The sequence below is a fragment of the Oncorhynchus keta genome, chromosome 1 (genome assembly GCF_023373465.1).
Source record: "Oncorhynchus keta strain PuntledgeMale-10-30-2019 chromosome 1, Oket_V2, whole genome shotgun sequence".
Lineage (NCBI taxonomy): Eukaryota > Metazoa > Chordata > Actinopteri > Salmoniformes > Salmonidae > Oncorhynchus > Oncorhynchus keta.
Window position 1 is genome coordinate 82799604 of NC_068421.1, and position 17653 is coordinate 82817256.

General features: G+C 46.5%; 1 protein-coding gene across 4 annotated transcripts in view; it reads right to left on the reverse strand.

Annotated features, from left to right (window-relative positions):
- Nucleotides 1–2428: 2428 nt before the first annotated feature.
- The window catches only part of LOC118385396 (putative tyrosine-protein phosphatase auxilin), a 69092-nt gene continuing 53867 nt past the window's right edge, over nucleotides 2429–17653 (reverse strand). For 3 of the 4 annotated variants that reach the window (XM_052462397.1, XM_052462386.1, XM_052462372.1), the window contains 11 exons: nucleotides 17287–17404; nucleotides 16653–16732; nucleotides 16206–16399; nucleotides 15124–15525; nucleotides 14822–14893; nucleotides 12443–12541; nucleotides 8320–8457; nucleotides 7638–7985; nucleotides 7270–7418; nucleotides 6891–7067; nucleotides 2429–5307 (listed from right to left, as the gene is read on the reverse strand). In XM_052462397.1, the coding sequence (XP_052318357.1) occupies nucleotides 5206–5307; nucleotides 6891–7067; nucleotides 7270–7418; nucleotides 7638–7985; nucleotides 8320–8457; nucleotides 12443–12541; nucleotides 14822–14893; nucleotides 15124–15525; nucleotides 16206–16399; nucleotides 16653–16732; nucleotides 17287–17404 (1879 nt within the window). In that variant the 3' untranslated portion in view covers nucleotides 2429–5205. The remainder of the gene's footprint in view (nucleotides 5308–6890; nucleotides 7068–7269; nucleotides 7419–7637; nucleotides 7986–8319; nucleotides 8458–12442; nucleotides 12542–14821; nucleotides 14894–15123; nucleotides 15526–16205; nucleotides 16400–16652; nucleotides 16733–17286; nucleotides 17405–17653) is intronic. The other variant, XM_052462375.1, reaches the window with a different exon arrangement.

The following is a 17653-nucleotide window of genomic DNA, read 5'->3' on the forward strand; positions in this document are numbered from 1 at the left end:
ACAGCATCAGTCATATAGACACGTTCACAGCATCAGTCATATAGACACATTCACAGCATCAGTCATATAGACACGTTCACAGCATCAGTCATATAGACACGTTCACAGCATCAGTCATATAGACACGTTCACAGCATCAGTCATATAGACACGTTCACAGCATCAGTCATATAGACACGTTCACAGCATCAGTCATATAGACACATTCACAGCATCAGTCATATAGACACATTCACAGCATCAGTCATATAGACACGTTCACAGCATCAGTCATATAGACACATTCACAGCATCAGTCATATAGACACGTTCACAGCATCAGTCATATAGACACATTCACAGCATCAGTCATATAGACACGTTCACAGCATCAGTCATATAGACACATTCACAGCATCAGTCATATAGACAGCATTCATATAGACAGCACAGCATCAGTCATATAGACACGTTCACAGCATCAGTCATATAGACACGTTCACAGTCATATAGACACGTTCACAGCATCAGTCATATAGACACATTCACAGCATCAGTCATATAGACACGTTCACAGCATCAGTCATATAGCACAGTCATATAGACACGTTCACAGCATCAGTCATATCAGTTCACAGCATCAGTCATATAGACACGTTCACAGCATATAGACACGTCAGCATAGTCATAGACACGTTCACAGCATCAGCATATAGACACGTTCAGCATCAGTCATATAGACACGTTCACAGCATCAGTCATATAAACACGTTCACAGCATCAGTCATATAGACACGTTCACAGCATCAGTCATATAGACACGTTCACAGCATCAGTTCACAGCATCAGTCATATAGACACGTTCACAGCATCAGTCATATAGACACATTCACAGCATCAGTCATACAGACACGTTCACAGCATCAGTCGTATAGACACGTTCACAGCATCAGTCGTATAGACACGTTCACAGCATCAGTCATATAAACACATTCACAGCATCAGTCATATAGACACGTTCACAGCATCAGCCATATAAACACATTCACAACATAATTCATATAGACATATTCACATCATATAGCACACGCTATTATTCTAAGTGACTTACTTTAATGAGATCATACTTCTATACATTTTATTCTTACTGGTCCCCAGTGGGAATTGAACCCACAACCTTGGTGTTGCCAGCACCACACTCTACCAACTGTTCCACAGGAAACCCTCAGGCAGGACAAGAAGATGGAAGAGAGTGTGCTAAACTGGCCTGCCACTGTCCTCTAGTGGTGAGCATGAACAGCTTTACTCCTTCCCAGAGCCATTGACTGTTTTTACCTCAGGTATCTGACGAAAGGAAACACCAACATAAAGTGTCTTAGTAGGACGACACCACCAGCCAGAAGAGAGTCACTGCACCTTGGCAAAGTGTCTGGAACTCTATTGGAGGGATGCAACGGCGTTCTTACATGACAAATTCCATCATTTGGTGTTTTGTTGATGTTGGTGGAAAACGCTGTCTCCAGAATCTGCCATAAGTTTTCAATAGCGGAGGTGAATATTGGCGGCCCCCATGTACTTACCCCAAATTCCTCATTTTCCTAATTAGTTTTCCGTATTGTACAGTGGTCTCCGTTAATCTTTTCCTGTATGGTAATTAGCATTGTTTACATGGTCTCAACTTTTGCTTCAAGACACCGCTAATTTGGAAAACTGAAAACGTTTGTTGTGGATAGTGCTAAAACAATGAGGAATTCTGCCATCTTTATGTGTGTTCACCGTTGGGTTGAGATCTGGTGACTGAGACAGCAACGGCATATGGTTTACATCTTTTTCCTGCTATTCAAACTATTCAGTGACCATTTATGCCCTGTGGACGGGGTCTTCATCACCTATGGGGGCATAACCATGGTAGCCAAAATAATGCCCTGCCCAGCATTTTTATACCCTATGACCCTACTCATGACAGGATGTTAATTGCTTAATTAACTCATGTGTGGAAGCACCAGCTTTCAATACACTTTGTATCCCTCATTTAATAAAGTGTTTCCATTATTTTGTCAGTTAGCTGTACATCAATGGCTCCCAGCTCCAGTCCTCCAGTACCTCTAACTGCACACACATTTTTGTTGTAGCCCCAGACAAACACTCTTGATTCAACTCATCAAAGGCTTGATGATTAGTTGACAAGTTGAATCAGGTATGCTTGCCCAGGGCTACAATGATAATGTGTACTGTTGGGGGGGAACACTGCTGAACAGGATGGTAATAAATGGTTCTGCTCCTTCTGACTTACACAGACTAATCATATTTCTTTAGTCTTTACAAATCTGATTTCTACATAACACACAGTAATGTCCTCATCACCTACAGCTCTTTAACACAGTAGAACCCTTCCACGATGCCATTGGCTAGATTGTGCCACTAAGAACGAAGACAGACACAGATGACGTTTGTTTGTTGTTTCTGACTTTCATCTTCTCTATTTATTTGTGCATTGCACTTATCACTTTATCAAGGGTAAACAGAACCCACAAAGAGAAACACAGAAACCACAGGAGGTTGGTGGCACCTTAATTGGGGAGGACAGGCTCATGGTAATGGTTTGAGTGGAATAAGTGGAATGGTATCAAATACATCAAACACATGGTTTCCATGTGGTTGATACCATTCCATTTGCTCCATTCCAGCCATTGCTATGAGCCTTCCTCCCCTCAGCAGCCTCCACTGACAGAAACGGTTTACATGTTTAGTAGTAATACTTTTACAGCCGACAAGCAAACACATACAGTAGTTGTATCCAAATCGTATCACATCCTCACGTACAACAGTTTCAACAACACTCATCCACTATATAGAGAGAGGTTAGCGTTTTAACATTGCCCTAAGTTAGCAGATAGACAAGAGATTTCAGTCAGCTAGGGAGCTTATAGGGGTTCTCTCTCTCTCACACACACACACACACACACAGACACACACACACACACAGTACATACATACTACACAGCCACAGCTTCTGCCATTGGTATAGTCACCAGAGAAAGCAGAGAATACAGTGGACAGACAGTCTCTTTAGTTATATACTGGTCAGTCAGTGCTCACGTTAGTCCACAACTCAGGTGTGGCCTTTTCACAGAGGAAAGGGTTGACAACAGAGTAGGCTGGTCCTCCTATTGCTCTTCCCACCAGCCTCCTCTGGTTGACATCATCAGTATGCAGGGGATAAAACAGGGAAATGGTTGTATCAGATGAAATAGATGTGCCAGTCTACCAAATGTATTGTTTTCCACAGATAAGGGTTAGAGGGGGCCTATATTAGGATCTCACAAGCTTGATAGTGGTCCAATACACTCAAGTATAGTAATGTGGTATGGAATGATGTGTCTCCATGTGTAGCAAGATAGAGTCAGTCCTGTAGTCCTTCCACTAGGTCTCCCAGTCAGTGAATGCAAAAAAAGATATGCTTCAAACTAATGTAAATATAAAAGCCCTCATCAATGACAGGTTGCCTTTGATCAGAATTTCATTTAAAATATTTGTCATGATTTAAAAGTAAACACTTTAGAGGATACAGCAAAAGATGAATAAGACAATACACCACCTGCATGTTACTAAACATTACCCGCAATAAAATGAAAGATTCTTCATTGGGAGGGACTGAATCATCTGAAATCAGTCAATAGATGAACATAATACAACGTAAAACTGCACATAACAATGATGAAGCTTCAGCAGTTTAGTTCTTAGATAAGCACAGCAGTGTGATAAGGGATACGTTCTCTGATATGGATAATATCCTTTACACACAGGTTCTTTCACAATGTAGACACTACATTTACAGGAGAAATTAGGGTTAAGTGCCTTGCTCAAGGGCACATCAACAGATTGTTTACCTAGTCAGCTCGGGATTTGAACCAGCAACTATCTGGTTACTAGCACAACATGCTTAGCCGCAAGGCTACCTGCCACCCACTAGCAAGTGACTGTAAAGATGAGAGTGAGTACTGTATGTTTAAAGCTGGAATCCATAGTAGTCAAACTGCCATGTCTGTTTGTGATATTACAAAGACGTTATTTCGGACATGATTGAACACTCGATAGAACAGCAGAGTTTTTTAAAACCAAGATGCTAGATGCTGGATATCTCTCTCTCTGAACTCCTCTCCTCTTTTCATAACAAATGTGCCTGGGGCGACCGGTGGCGCTGTTTCACCTAATGTGGATTCCAGCTTTAAGACTGGTAACAGACTGCAGCTGAGTTTACTCTCTGTGTTAAAGCTAAAGACATTTTGCACCTTTCTGAGACTGAGGGCAAGAAAACACAAGAACCAACTGCCGTAGGTAGTAAAGGTGGTGGTGCAACAACGAATATCCTGCCTACCTTCACCTACTATCTGTATGTCAAGTTGAGTCTCCAGGTTGTTGTCAGAACGTAAACATGTTACCCCTGGCTTGTTGTCTCCTAGAACTCTCCTGTGGAGTTCTGTGGAAGCACATTGATCTAAATTGGTCATTCAAATAACATAGATAACAGTAGCTTTTCCATGAAGATAGACAACTCAGGTCGAAACTCCGTGAGATCGCTCTATATAAATGATTTGACATGGTATTTCTGAGATCACTGTGGTGTATAGACCTTACAGTCAGTGGTACAGCGCCTAATTGAATAGGCCATCCACTCCCAACACTGGCTCTAGATCTTCACCTCAAAGTCACACAGGTGACTGTGACAGGAACACTGTGGTAATGCTACTGTGTGTAAAACATTGTCATCGTCTTGACAGGTGACTGACAGGAACATTGTGTTAATGCTACTGTGTGTAAAACATTGGCATCGTCTTGCTTTATATAGCACCTGGCTAACAACACTGTGACCACAGGTATGTCATTATCACCTATGTCAGGTGTTAGGTGGACAGTATCACTCTGGCGATGTCTCCATAGACAGCTGGATGACTGCATTAATTGGTTCAGGACTCTTTGCTTGGTTCAGGACTCGGACATGTAGGACAGGGTTGAACAGTTCTTGTTGGACAGTTGGACAGTTCTGCCACCAGATACATAGGTAGGTGGGTAGGCAGGTATCTTTCTGTTAGTCTGGCTATTGAAGTCTCTATGGAGTAGAGTCCACAGGACAGTGACAAGAAGAGAAGGAGTGGGGAGTCAGATCTGGTGGGGGCTTGATGATTGATCACAGGGGGTCGGCAGGAACTCTTTCTCTCTCTCAGCTCAGTAGAGTGCTTTTTGTCCTTGGCTGTCAAATTCTGACCAGGCATCATTCAGTTCCATAAAAATCATCTTGGCATATTGTTCATAGGGCTGTCCAGTGGCCTGGGAGAGGGGACAAGGAGGAAAACATCAGTCAGTCACCTTGTAATTTACTGCAGAGGTGAAAAGTGTCTACTGTACAGAACCTCACTATATCATATCTGGTGTTTGTTTGCTTGTGTGTGTGTAGAATAATTATACCTGTAGGGGGTACAGGGGCACTTTCCCCACACAGATTTGTCCTCTAAATGCTTTTTTTCTTTCTCTGCAATACAACTAGCCATATAGTAATTTTATGAAATTGTCTTTAGCTAGCCCAGATAGGTTCTCAATCTCCCAACCTCATAACTAGCTACAAAGAAGACACTTCAGGCTATCAATCAAGTTAGACAGTATATATGGTATATATGCAGCTCTGGAAAAAAGAGACCACTGCAGTATTTATATGTGTGTGTTTGGGTAAAATTGACCATTTTGTTTTATTCTATAAACTACTGACAACATTTCTACAAAATTCCATATACAAATATTGTCCTTTAGAGCATTTATTTGCAGAAAATAAATGACAAAATATCACCAGTCTCAACGTCAACAGTGAAGAGTCGACTTGGGATGCTGGCCTTCTTTTTGATTTTGACACATTTTATTTCACCTTTATCTAACCAGGTAGGCAAGTTGAGAACAAGTTCTCATTTACAATTGCGACCTGGCCAAGATAAAGCAAAGCAGTTCGACACATAAAACGTAATTTGCAAATAAATTCATTAAAAATCCTCCAATGTGATTTTCTGGATTTATTTTTCTCATTTTGTCTGTCATAGTTGAAGTGTACCTCTGGTGAAAATTACAGGCCTCTCTCATCTTTCAAGTGGGAGAACGTGCACAATTGGTGGCTGACTAAATACTTTTTTGCCCCACTGTAATTACACAGATACCGGAACTCATCTGGGGTGCCGACTGCCTCTGCATATTGAATTCAAGAGTTCCGGTATCCGTGTAAATATTTGACCACAACAGAGGATACAGACAGCTCAAGAGGTATGCAGAAAAATACAAAATAGAATTTAACATAGTGATTATGGCTCTAAACTCTTAGAAAAAAAGGTTCTATGTAGAACCTAAAATGGTTATTTGGAGAACACTTTCAAGTACCATTTTAAGTTCCAGGTAGAACCCTTTTGGGTTCCATTAAAAACCCTTTCCACAGAGGGTTCTACATAGAATCCAAAAGGCTTCTAACTAAAACCAAAATAGGTTCTACCTGGAACCAAAGGGTTCTCCTATGGGGACAGGCAAACTTGAGGTGTTTAAAAAATGCTAAATTCTTCAACTTAAAGGATGGTGGGGGCTAGCCTCCAGTCCACCTCCCAGCTATCCTCACGCACCCTCAGAGTTTTGGTGTGCATGATGCCCCCTGTGTGTGTGTGTGTGTGTGTGTGTGTGTGTGTGTGTGTGTGTGTGTGTGTGTGTGTGTGTGTGTGTGTGTGTGTGTGTGTGTGTGTGTGTGTGTGTGTGTGTGTGTGTGTGTGTGTGTGTGTGTGTGTGTGTGTGTGATTGCATGAGTATGTGTGTGTGTATGCGTGTGTATGAGGTAAGTGTACATGTGCTACACTGTGTGTAGAGTTAACCTCTTCCTTCCCTCTCACCTTGTCTGGATGGACCACCAGCACAGCTTTACGGTAGACCTTCTTGACCTGCTCTGGGGTCACCAGGTCAGCCATGCCTACAGGCTTCCAGCGGGTCTCCCCCTCCCACAGCACCGTGTGCATGGTGGACAGCAGGGCCCGGATGTTACGCTCCTTCCCCTCGATCCAGTCCAGAATCTGGTGGTAGAGGGGGGAGAGTCTGGGCCAGATACAACACTGAGCTTACAGGGCTTCTTCAACATCTTGAGATAGCTAGCTTGTTTTTCTTAGGCTGTCAAAAGACAGTCCAACATTGGACCCTCCTCCCCCCTGTAGTTATATCTTCACTACACTCTCCAACTCTCGGTCCAAGGCTAGTGATTGACCACTGTAAGACTACCTTGAGTTTCTCGGGGTCCATCTCTTTAGCCATCTCCTCCTTTCTCATCTCTGCTATTGTCCTGGGACCTTCCTTCTTTTTGGCTCCAGCAAAGCTTTGGCCAGACAGCAGGTCATCAAAGTTAGCCATTGCAACTTTGGGCTTGGTACCTGGGAGAGAGAAAGTAACATCTTCTCTCCTCCACTTATAATACAGTATATGTGCAGTCATATCATGAATGACTACCTGCACAGATCACACACATGCAGGTCAGTTTCAAGTGGCACATTTGTACATTAATACAGAGCAACAGGAGTCATTTTGGGGGGAACACAACCCAACAGTCGATCCATCCCAGTGTGAAAACAACCAGTCTCCCACTGACTCACCCATGTTGGGCTGTTGTTTCCCGGCTGCATTGGGAGCAGCTCCTCCTCCCATGGCAGAGAAGCTGATGTTGTAGTTGGGTCTGTTGGAGGGGGAGGTGTGGGGCATGGAGTGGCTGGTGCTGGGCTTGGCCTGTGGGGATGGACCACCCAGACCCTGAGGTTGGGGCTGCCACCCTGGCTGCCCTCCAACACCACCACCACCGGGCTTCCAGGAGGGGAGACCTGTGTTGGCCTGCCAGCCCCCACCGTGTTGGGGCGAGGGAGGAGGCCGTGAGGGGGAGCCCATGGGGGGGAAGGCAGGGGTGGTGCCTGTAGGGGTGGTGGGCTTACTGGAGAACCCAGATCCTCCTATAGAGAGAGATGTAAGTGGAGTGTTTACAGAAACTGTAACTCAACTATCATAACATAACATAACATAACATAACATAACATAACATGACGTAACCAGAGGAGGCTGGGGGGAGGATATATAGGAGGGCAGGCCCATTGTAATGGCTGGAATGGAATCAATGAAACTATATCAAACACATCAAACACATAGAAACCACGTTTGACACCGTCCCATTGATTCCATTCCAGCTATTACAATGAGCTCGTCCTCCTATAGCTCCTCCCAACAGCCTCCCCTGGACGTAACATATTTAAAGCATCAGTTAGAACAGTACTTAAAGCCTTCACTGACCTCCCAGACTTCCCCCAAGGTTTCCGATGTCAGCAAAGGGGTCCAGAGTGTTGGGTTTGGCCTGGTGTGTGGGAGTGTTGTTGACCGACCCAGTAGGACTGGTACTGGCTGACTTGCTGCCCATACTGAAACCACCTCCTCACACAGAACACACAATAACACAGTTGAAATACTATACAATACTTTATTTTATTTAGCCTTTATATTACCAGGAAGGTCAATTAAGAGCACATTCTTATTTCCAAAGAAGTAGGCACTGTAGTTCTATAAATATGATTCTCATAAGCACCAGCAGAGGTCCCTATTTAGTCCCTTCTGATATTACACACGCTTGCTTGCTCCTGGCAGCACAGTATGCTGGATGATGGCATGCCATAGCTCTCTGTTTCTCCTGGCAGCACAGTACGCTGGATGATGGCATGCCATAGCTCTCTGTTGCTCCTGGCAGCACAGTATGCTGGATGACGGCATGCTATAGCTCTCTGTTGCTCCTGGCAGCACAGTACGCTGGATGACGGCATGCCATAGCTCTCTGTTGCTCCTGGCAGCACAGTACGCTGGATGATGGCATGCCATAGCTCTCTGTTGCTCCTGGCAGCACAGTATGCTGGATGATGGCATGCCATAGCTCTCTGTTGCTCCTGGCAGCACAGTATGCTGGATGATGGCATGCCATAGCTCTCTGTTGCTCATGGCAGCACAGTATGCTGGATGATGGCATGCCATAGCTCTCTGTTTCTCCTGGCAGCACAGTACGCTGGATGATGGCATGCCATAGCTCTCTGTTGCTCCTGGCAGCACAGTATGCTGGATGATGGCATGCCATAGCTCTCTGTTGCTCCTGGCAGCACAGTATGCTGGATGATGGCATGCCATAGCTCTCTGTTGCTCCTGGCAGCACAGTATGCTGGATGATGGCATGCCATAGCTCTCTGTTGCTCCTGGCAGCACAGTACGCTGGATGATGGCATGCCATAGCTCTCTGTTGCTCCTGGCAGCACAGTATGCTGGATGATGGCATGCCATAGCTCTCTGTTGCTCCTGGCAGCACAGTATGCTGGATGATGGCATGCCATAGCTCTCTGTTGCTCCTGGCAGCACAGTATGCTGGATGATGGCATGCCATAGCTCTCTGTTGCTCCTGGCAGCACAGTACGCTGGATGATGGCATGCCATAGCTCTCTGTTCCTCCTGGCAGCACAGTACGCTGGATGACGGCATGCCATAGCTCTCTGTTGCTCCTGGCAGCACAGTATGCTGGATGATGGCATGCCATAGCTCTCTGTTGCTCCTGGCAGCACAGTATGCTGGATGACGGCATGCCATAGCTCTCTGTTGCTCCTGGCAGCACAGTATGCTGGATGATGGCATGCCATAGCTCTCTGTTGCTCCTGGCAGCACAGTACGCTGGATGACGGCATGCCATAGCTCTCTGTTGCTCCTGGCAGCACAGTACGCTGGATGATGGCATGCCATAGCTCTCTGTTGCTCCTGGCAGCACAGTATGCTGGATGATGGCATGCCATAGCTCTCTGTTGCTCCTGGCAGCACAGTACGCTGGATGATGGCATGCCATAGCTCTCTGTTCCTCCTGGCAGCACAGTACGCTGGATGACGGCATGCCATAGCTCTCTGTTGCTCCTGGCAGCACAGTATGCTGGATGATGGCATGCCATAGCTCTCTGTTGCTCCTGGCAGCACAGTACGCTGGATGATGGCATGCCATAGCTCTCTGTTGCTCCTGGCAGCACAGTACGCTGGATGATGGCATGCCATAGCTCTCTGTTGCTCCTGGCAGCACAGTACGCTGGATGATGGCATGCCATAGCTCTCTGTTGCTCCTGGCAGCACAGTATGCTGGATGATGGCATGCCATAGCTCTCTGTTGCTCCTGGCAGCACAGTACGCTGGATGATGGCATGCCATAGCTCTCTGTTTCTCCTGGCAGCACAGTATGCTGGATGATGGCATGCCATAGCTCTCTGTTGCTCCTGGCAGCACAGTACGCTGGATGATGGCATGCCATAGCTCTCTGTTGCTCCTGGCAGCACAGTACGCTGGATGATGGCATGCCATAGCTCTCTGTTGCTCCTGGCAGCACAGTATGCTGGATGATGGCATGCCATAGCTCTCTGTTGCTCCTGGCAGCACAGTATGCTGGATGATGGCATGCCATAGCTCTCTGTTGCTCCTGGCAGCACAGTATGCTGGATGATGGCATGCCATAGCTCTCTGTTTCTCCTGGCAGCACAGTACGCTGGATGATGGCATGCCATAGCTCTCTGTTGCTCCTGGCAGCACAGTACGCTGGATGATGGCATGCCATAGCTCTCTGTTGCTCCTGGCAGCACAGTATGCTGGATGATGGCATGCCATAGCTCTCTGTTTCTCCTGGCAGCACAGTATGCTGGATGACGGCATGCCATAGCTCTCTGTTGGTCCTGGCAGCACAGTATGCTGGATGATGGCATGCCATAGCTCTCTGTTGCTCCTGGCAGCACAGTATGCTGGATGATGGCATGCCATAGCTCTCTGTTGCTCCTAGCAGCACAGTATGCTGGATGAAGGCATGCCATAGCTCTCTGTTGCTCCTGGCAGCACAGTATGCTGGATGACGGCATGCCATAGCTCTCTGTTGCTCCTGGCAGCACAGTATGCTGGATGACAGCATGCCATAGCTCTCTGTTGCTCCTGGCAGCACAGTATGCTGGATGACGGCATGCCATAGCTCTCTGTTGCTCCTGGCAGCACAGTATGCTGGATGACGGCATGCCATAGCTCTCTGTTGCTCCTGGCAGCACAGTATGCTGGATGATGGCATGCCATAGCTCTCTGTTGCTCCTGGCAGCACAGTACGCTGGATGATGGCATGCCATAGCTCTCTGTTGCTCCTGGCAGCACAGTACGCTGGATGACGGCATGCCATAGCTCTCTGTTGCTCCTGGCAGCACAGTATGCTGGATGATGGCATGCCATAGCTCTCTGTTGCTCATGGCAGCACAGTACGCTGGATGATGGCATGCCATAGCTCTCTGTTTCTCCTGGCAGCACAGTACGCTGGATGATGGCATGCCATAGCTCTCTGTTGCTCCTGGCAGCACAGTATGCTGGATGACGGCATGCCATAGCTCTCTGTTGCTCCTGGCAGCACAGTATGCTGGATGATGGCATGCCATAGCTCTCTGTTGCTCCTGGCAGCACAGTATGCTGGATGACGGCATGCCATAGCTCTCTGTTGGTCCTGGCAGCACAGTACGCTGGATGATGGCATGCCATAGCTCTCTGTTGCTCCTGGCAGCACAGTATGCTGGATGATGGCATGCCATAGCTCTCTGTTGCTCCTGGCAGCACAGTATGCTGGATGACGGCATGCCATAGCTCTCTGTTGCTCCTGGCAGCACAGAATGCTGGATGACGGCATGCCATAGCTCTCTGTTGCTCCTGGCAGCACAGTATGCTGGATGACAGCATGCTATAGCTCTCTGTTGCTCCTGGCAGCACAGTATGCTGGATGACGGCATGCCATAGCTCTCTGTTGCTCCTGGCAGCACAGTATGCTGGATGACGGCATGCCATAGCTCTCTGTTGCTCCTGGCAGCACAGTATGCTGGATGATGGCATGCCATAGCTCTCTGTTGCTCCTGGCAGCACAGTACGCTGGATGATGGCATGCCATAGCTCTCTGTTGCTCCTGGCAGCACAGTACGCTGGATGACGGCATGCCATAGCTCTCTGTTGCTCCTGGCAGCACAGTATGCTGGATGACGGCATGCCATAGCTCTCTGTTGCTCCTGGCAGCACAGTATGCTGGATGACGGCATGCCATAGCTCTCTGTTGCTCCTGGCAGCACAGTATGCTGGATGACGGCATGCCATAGCTCTCTGTTGCTCCTGGCAGCACAGTATGCTGGATGATGGCATGCCATAGCTCTCTGTTGCTCCTGGCAGCACAGTATGCTGGATGATGGCATGCCATAGCTCTCTGTTGCTCCTGGCAGCACAGTATGCTGGATGATGGCATGCCATAGCTCTCTGTTTCTCCTGGCAGCTGGTTGTTCCTCTGTTTTCAGACCCCTGTCTCTGCAGATGTTGTCCATGAATGTTACACAGGAGTAGAACTTACCTGGAGCTGCAGGTTTGTTCCAGTCCCATCCTCCCATGGCGTTGGGAGGCTGCTGAATGGTGACTACAGGTGTGGTGGGTGGGACTGGGGAGCTGTGGCCTATCAGAACACAGAAACATCAGTGACAGAACTCACAAACAATGGGAGGAAGGAGATATGAAGTCATGCAAATTATGACCACATTATCACCAATGACCATAGTGTTGGATACTATCTGACTTGAATGCCCTTTGAGCTACTGAATTGAGCCCCTCTGTTTGTAATTGTATAATTAGCATAGCAGTAGTCATTATCATTGGTCTATGTGCATTGTATTCAGGCAGAGTGAAAGTACAAAGGGACCATGTCTCTGAGTGTAAGAAGGATTCTATAAGGGTTGCATAGGAGCCATGTGTCTGGGGTTAGAGCTGACAGATCATAATTACTGTTCTATAACGCTGTCTAATATATTTACTGTTTTATATAGTTATATACTCTTATATACAGTTTCAATGTATTCTTAGAGATTGAAAGTAATGTTAGGTTTCAGCTCTTTGTGTATGAGAAGTGTAATTACAGTATTTGTGGACTGCAATGGACTGTAGGAATGTGTACTCCCAAGAACTCAAGGCCTCTCCTGACTGATAAGAAGTCCTGTGAAAGGAACGGAGGAGCACGAAGGTTCCAGACTCAGGCTGGGCCACTATAACACCTGACTGATAAGAAGTCCTGTGAAAGGAACGGAGGAGCACGAAGGTTCCAGACTCAGGCTGGGCCACTATAACACCTGACTGATAAGAAGTCCTGTGAAAGGAACGGAGGAGCACAAAGGTTCCAGACTCAGGCTGGGCCACTATAACCCCTCATTTAAGTCAATTGGAGGTGTACCTGTGGAATTATTTCAAGGCCTACCTTCAAACTCAGTGCCTCTTTGATTGACATCATGGGAAAATCAAATGAAATCAGCCATGACCTCAGAAAATAAATTTTAGACCCCCACAAGTCTGGTTCATCCTTGGGAGCAATTTCCAAATGCCTGAAGGTACCACGTTCATCTGTATAAACAATAGTACGCAAGTATAAACACCATGGGACCACGCAGCCGTCATACCGCTCAGGAAGGAGACTTGTTCTGTCTCCTAGAGATGAACGTACATTGATGCGAAAAGTGCAAATCAATCCCAGACCAAAAGCAAAGAACCTTGTGAAGATGCTGGAGGAAACAGGTACAAATGTATCTATATCCACAGTAAAACGAGTCCTATATCAACTCAGCAAGGAAGAAGCCACTGCTCCAAAACCGCCATAAAAAGCCAGACTACGGTTTGCAACTGCACATGGGGACAAATATTGTACTTTTTGGAGAAATGTCCTCTGGTCTGATAAAACAAAAATAGAACTGTTTGGCCATAATTACCATTGTTATGTTTGGAGGGAAAAGGGGGAGGCTTGCAAGCAAAAGAACACCATCACAACTGTGAAGCACACGGGTGGCAGCATCATGTTGTGGAGGTGCTTTGCTGCAGGAGGGACTGGTGCACTTCACAAAATAGATGGCATCATGAGAAAGTAAAATTATGTGGATATATTGAAACAACATCTCAAGACATCAGTCAAATGGGTCTTTCAAATGGACAATGACCACAAGCATACTTCCAAAGTTGTGGAAAATGTCTTAAGGACAACAACGTCAAGTTATTGGAGTGGCTATCACAAAGCCCTGACCTCAATCCTATAGAAAATGTGTGGACAGAACTGAAAAAGCATGTGCGAGCAAGGAGGCCTACAAACCTGACTCAAATACACCAGCTCTATCAGGAGGAATGGGCCAAAATTCCCCCAACCTATAGTGGGAAGCTTGTGGAAGGCTCCCCAAAACATTTGACCCAAGTCAAACAATTTAAAGGCAATGCTACCAAATACTAATTGAGTGTATGTAAACTTCTAACCCACTGGGAATGTGATGAAAGAATAAAAGCTGAAATAAATCATTCATATCATTCATATCATATTATTCTGACATTTCACATTCTTAAAATACATTGATAATACTAGCTAAACCAGCGAATTTTTACAAGGATTAAATGTCAGGAATTGAGAAACTGAGTTTAAATGTATTTGGCTAAGGTGTATGTAAACTTCCGACTTCAACTGTATCAGTGTAAAGACAGCAGTCGTATTGTGGATAGTGGATACAGTAAAACGTTCGTGGAAAGATATTAGCGTAAAGACAGCAGTCACATAGTGGATAGTGGAAAGAGTGAAACGTTAATTGGTAGACAGTGCCTCTACAGATGCAGTCTGGTCATGCCTTACACATGCCAGTGTTCTGCATGGTGGGGGATAGAGAGTGAGCTGCATGCAGGAGGGGGCCAGGCTGCCCCAGGTTACCAAGATTACCTGCTGGACCCAGGAAGGACCCCATCAGCTCCTGGGGCTTGGGCATCGGACCCGCCCCAAACGGGTCCAACGCTGGGTGGACAGAGAGAAAAGCATAAACCATTACTTTACTATTCAATTCAATACATTTTATTAATCTCCGACAGGCAATTAATTCTGGCAGTCATAGGATACGCATAGATTAACATACTATGTACACATCTGTGTTAAAATGACTTTGTAAAAAAACAGAAAAATTAACCTGAATTGAGTTGATCAGTAACTATGGCTATATGGTGTTATAGTAATAATTGACTACATACCTGGATAGGGGCAGGGGAGGGTGGAGGGAGGGGCTATTTTCTGTGGGGTGGACTGGGCCGAAGTGGGCCCACTTCCTGTCTGGGGGGAGGCCCCAAACAGGTCCCCCAGGAGGTCCGTGGTGGTGTTGGTGGTCGGGGGCTGGGGCGAGGGGCATGGGGTGTTCACTGCCACCCCATCCAGGCCCAGGAGGTCCACCTCTTCTGGGGGAGGAGGAGGAGCAGCGGGGGGGGCGTGGGGCTGCTCGGGTCTCTTGGGGCCCCTGGTACCAGTCTGAGCCCCTCCAGGTCTCTCTCCGCTAGCGTGGCTTTGCTGGCTGGAAAGGGACAGCATCTCGTCATCAGACGGCTCGCTGTCCTCCCCGTGAGGACGACCGTCCAGACCGCCTTGGGACCGGCTTGGCTCTACATGGGAGGGGGTAGGTCACATAAGGAAAACTTGGTCTTGATTTAGAAACAGGTTTGCTTCCAACAAAACATTCGACAGGAGAACAGGAGATATTTTGCTAAGTTATAGGTATCAGTATTGCTAGCCACCACAGCAGCGTGACAAAGCTAAACTAACACATACGTGCTGTACATCACCCAGGGGAAACTGCCTCGAACAATGTGCTGACTTCCTCTAACTACAGCAGCTAGTATCTTTACTGGTCTGTGGTCTCCTCTACTCTAGACCTACCCTCCAAGTCCAGTCCCTCCATCTCATCTTGGGAGGAGAGAATGAGACCAACGTTAGAGTAAGAAAGACTGTTCAACAGCAGCTCTCATTAGTGGTGACCATATCAGTATCTGTGTGTGTTTAGCTGTCTGTGTGCATAGTTTCTGTGTGTGTGCCTTGGTCCATCTGGGCATTGGAGTGTGTGGACCTCTGTGTCAGTGCATGTATCTGTGCCTGTGTACCAACATGTGCGTGCCCATCTGTGTCCCTTTGTATGCATATGCGTGCATGTGTGTATGAGTGTGTGCATCTGTGTGTACATATTTGCTAATTTGCTTGTGTGTGTCTGTGTGTGTCTGTGTGTGTGTCCAACTGTCCTGTATGCCTCTGCATGTGTGCTTGTATGTTGACCTCCCCTCTGCCCTACCTGCTATGGCCAGTGCGTCCTGGTGTTCCTGGTGACAGGAGAACAGTACGTTGGGGATGAGGTCTTTATTAGGGAACTGTTCCCAGGGAGGGGTCAGGTCCTTCTGCTTGTCAGTGCTCTCCACCTCGATGTCCACCAACACATGGAACAACTGAGGGTACTTCTCTGGAGAGTCACACGCATCCAGCTCCGGCCTAGACAGGTGTGAGTGTGTGTGAGTGTGTGTGTGTGTGTGTGTGTGTGTGTGTGTGTGTGTGTGTGTGTGTGTGTGTGTGTGTGTGTGTGTGTGTGTGTCAGACAAATAGTTAGTTGGTTCTCCAATCACTATTTCAAAAAAGAGCCATGTTCCATATCATGACGTACACCAACATGTAAACATGAAATAGTAGTTCACATTCATGTGGTAATACTTCACATATGTAGATATTATATGAGAGAGCGACTCACTTCGTAAACTTTAACACAGTGGTCCCTGGAGCAATGAAGCCTGTGTGGAACTGGATCTGGAATATCTGGGTGTTGGACACCTGCAAACACCAACAAGCAATCACATCGATAGATTCAGGAATCACATAGATTCAGGAATCACATAGATTCAGGAATCACATAGATAGATTCAGGAAGCACATAGATTCAGGAATCACATAGATTCAGGAAGCACATAGATAGATTCAGGAAGCACATAGATAGATTCAAACTATTACACTGTGGAAATGTATGATCGTAAGGGAAGGAGATTCCGTCTAGATTCCATCTAGATTTTAATTTAGTCTGTGCTGTGTTTATGTTCATTCAGGGCACACAATGTACATCAATGTATCTCCCAGAGAGCGATCTGTCTGTAAATAACAAGGTATCAGGACATGGTCCCATACAATCAGAGCTAACAGAATCTCTCATAGCATGACATATCATAATCTGTGTGTGCGTCATGTTATGTTAGCATGCTAGATGAGCCATATGCTGTACTTTGGCCTGCGTGTGTCAGTGTCGTCTTAGCATGTTAGGCTAGCCCCATGCTGTACCTTGGCCTGCGTGTGTCAGTGTCGTCTTAGCATGTTAGACTAGCCCCATGCTGTACCTTGGCCTGCAGTCGTCCTCCGATGGTGTTCCTCATATGATAGACAGAAATGACCACATCACCCTGGACATTCACACCTAGAGGGAAGACAACCTTCCCCTCCTGGACCCTGTGCTCTCTGAGAGGGGGGAGGGTGAGAGAGACAGACAAGCAGAAAGGAGGAGAAGGAGAAAAAGAGAAAGGTATTCAGAGATGGTGTCATACAGTGCACTCAGAAAGTATTCAGACCCCTTTTGTTGTTCATTCGTTTACTCCAATTAGTGGAGGGGTTGTAGGGTTAGTGGTAAATAAGGAAAATATATATATGTACAGTGGGGAGAACAAGTATTTGATACACTGCCGATTTTGCAGGATTTCCTACTTACAA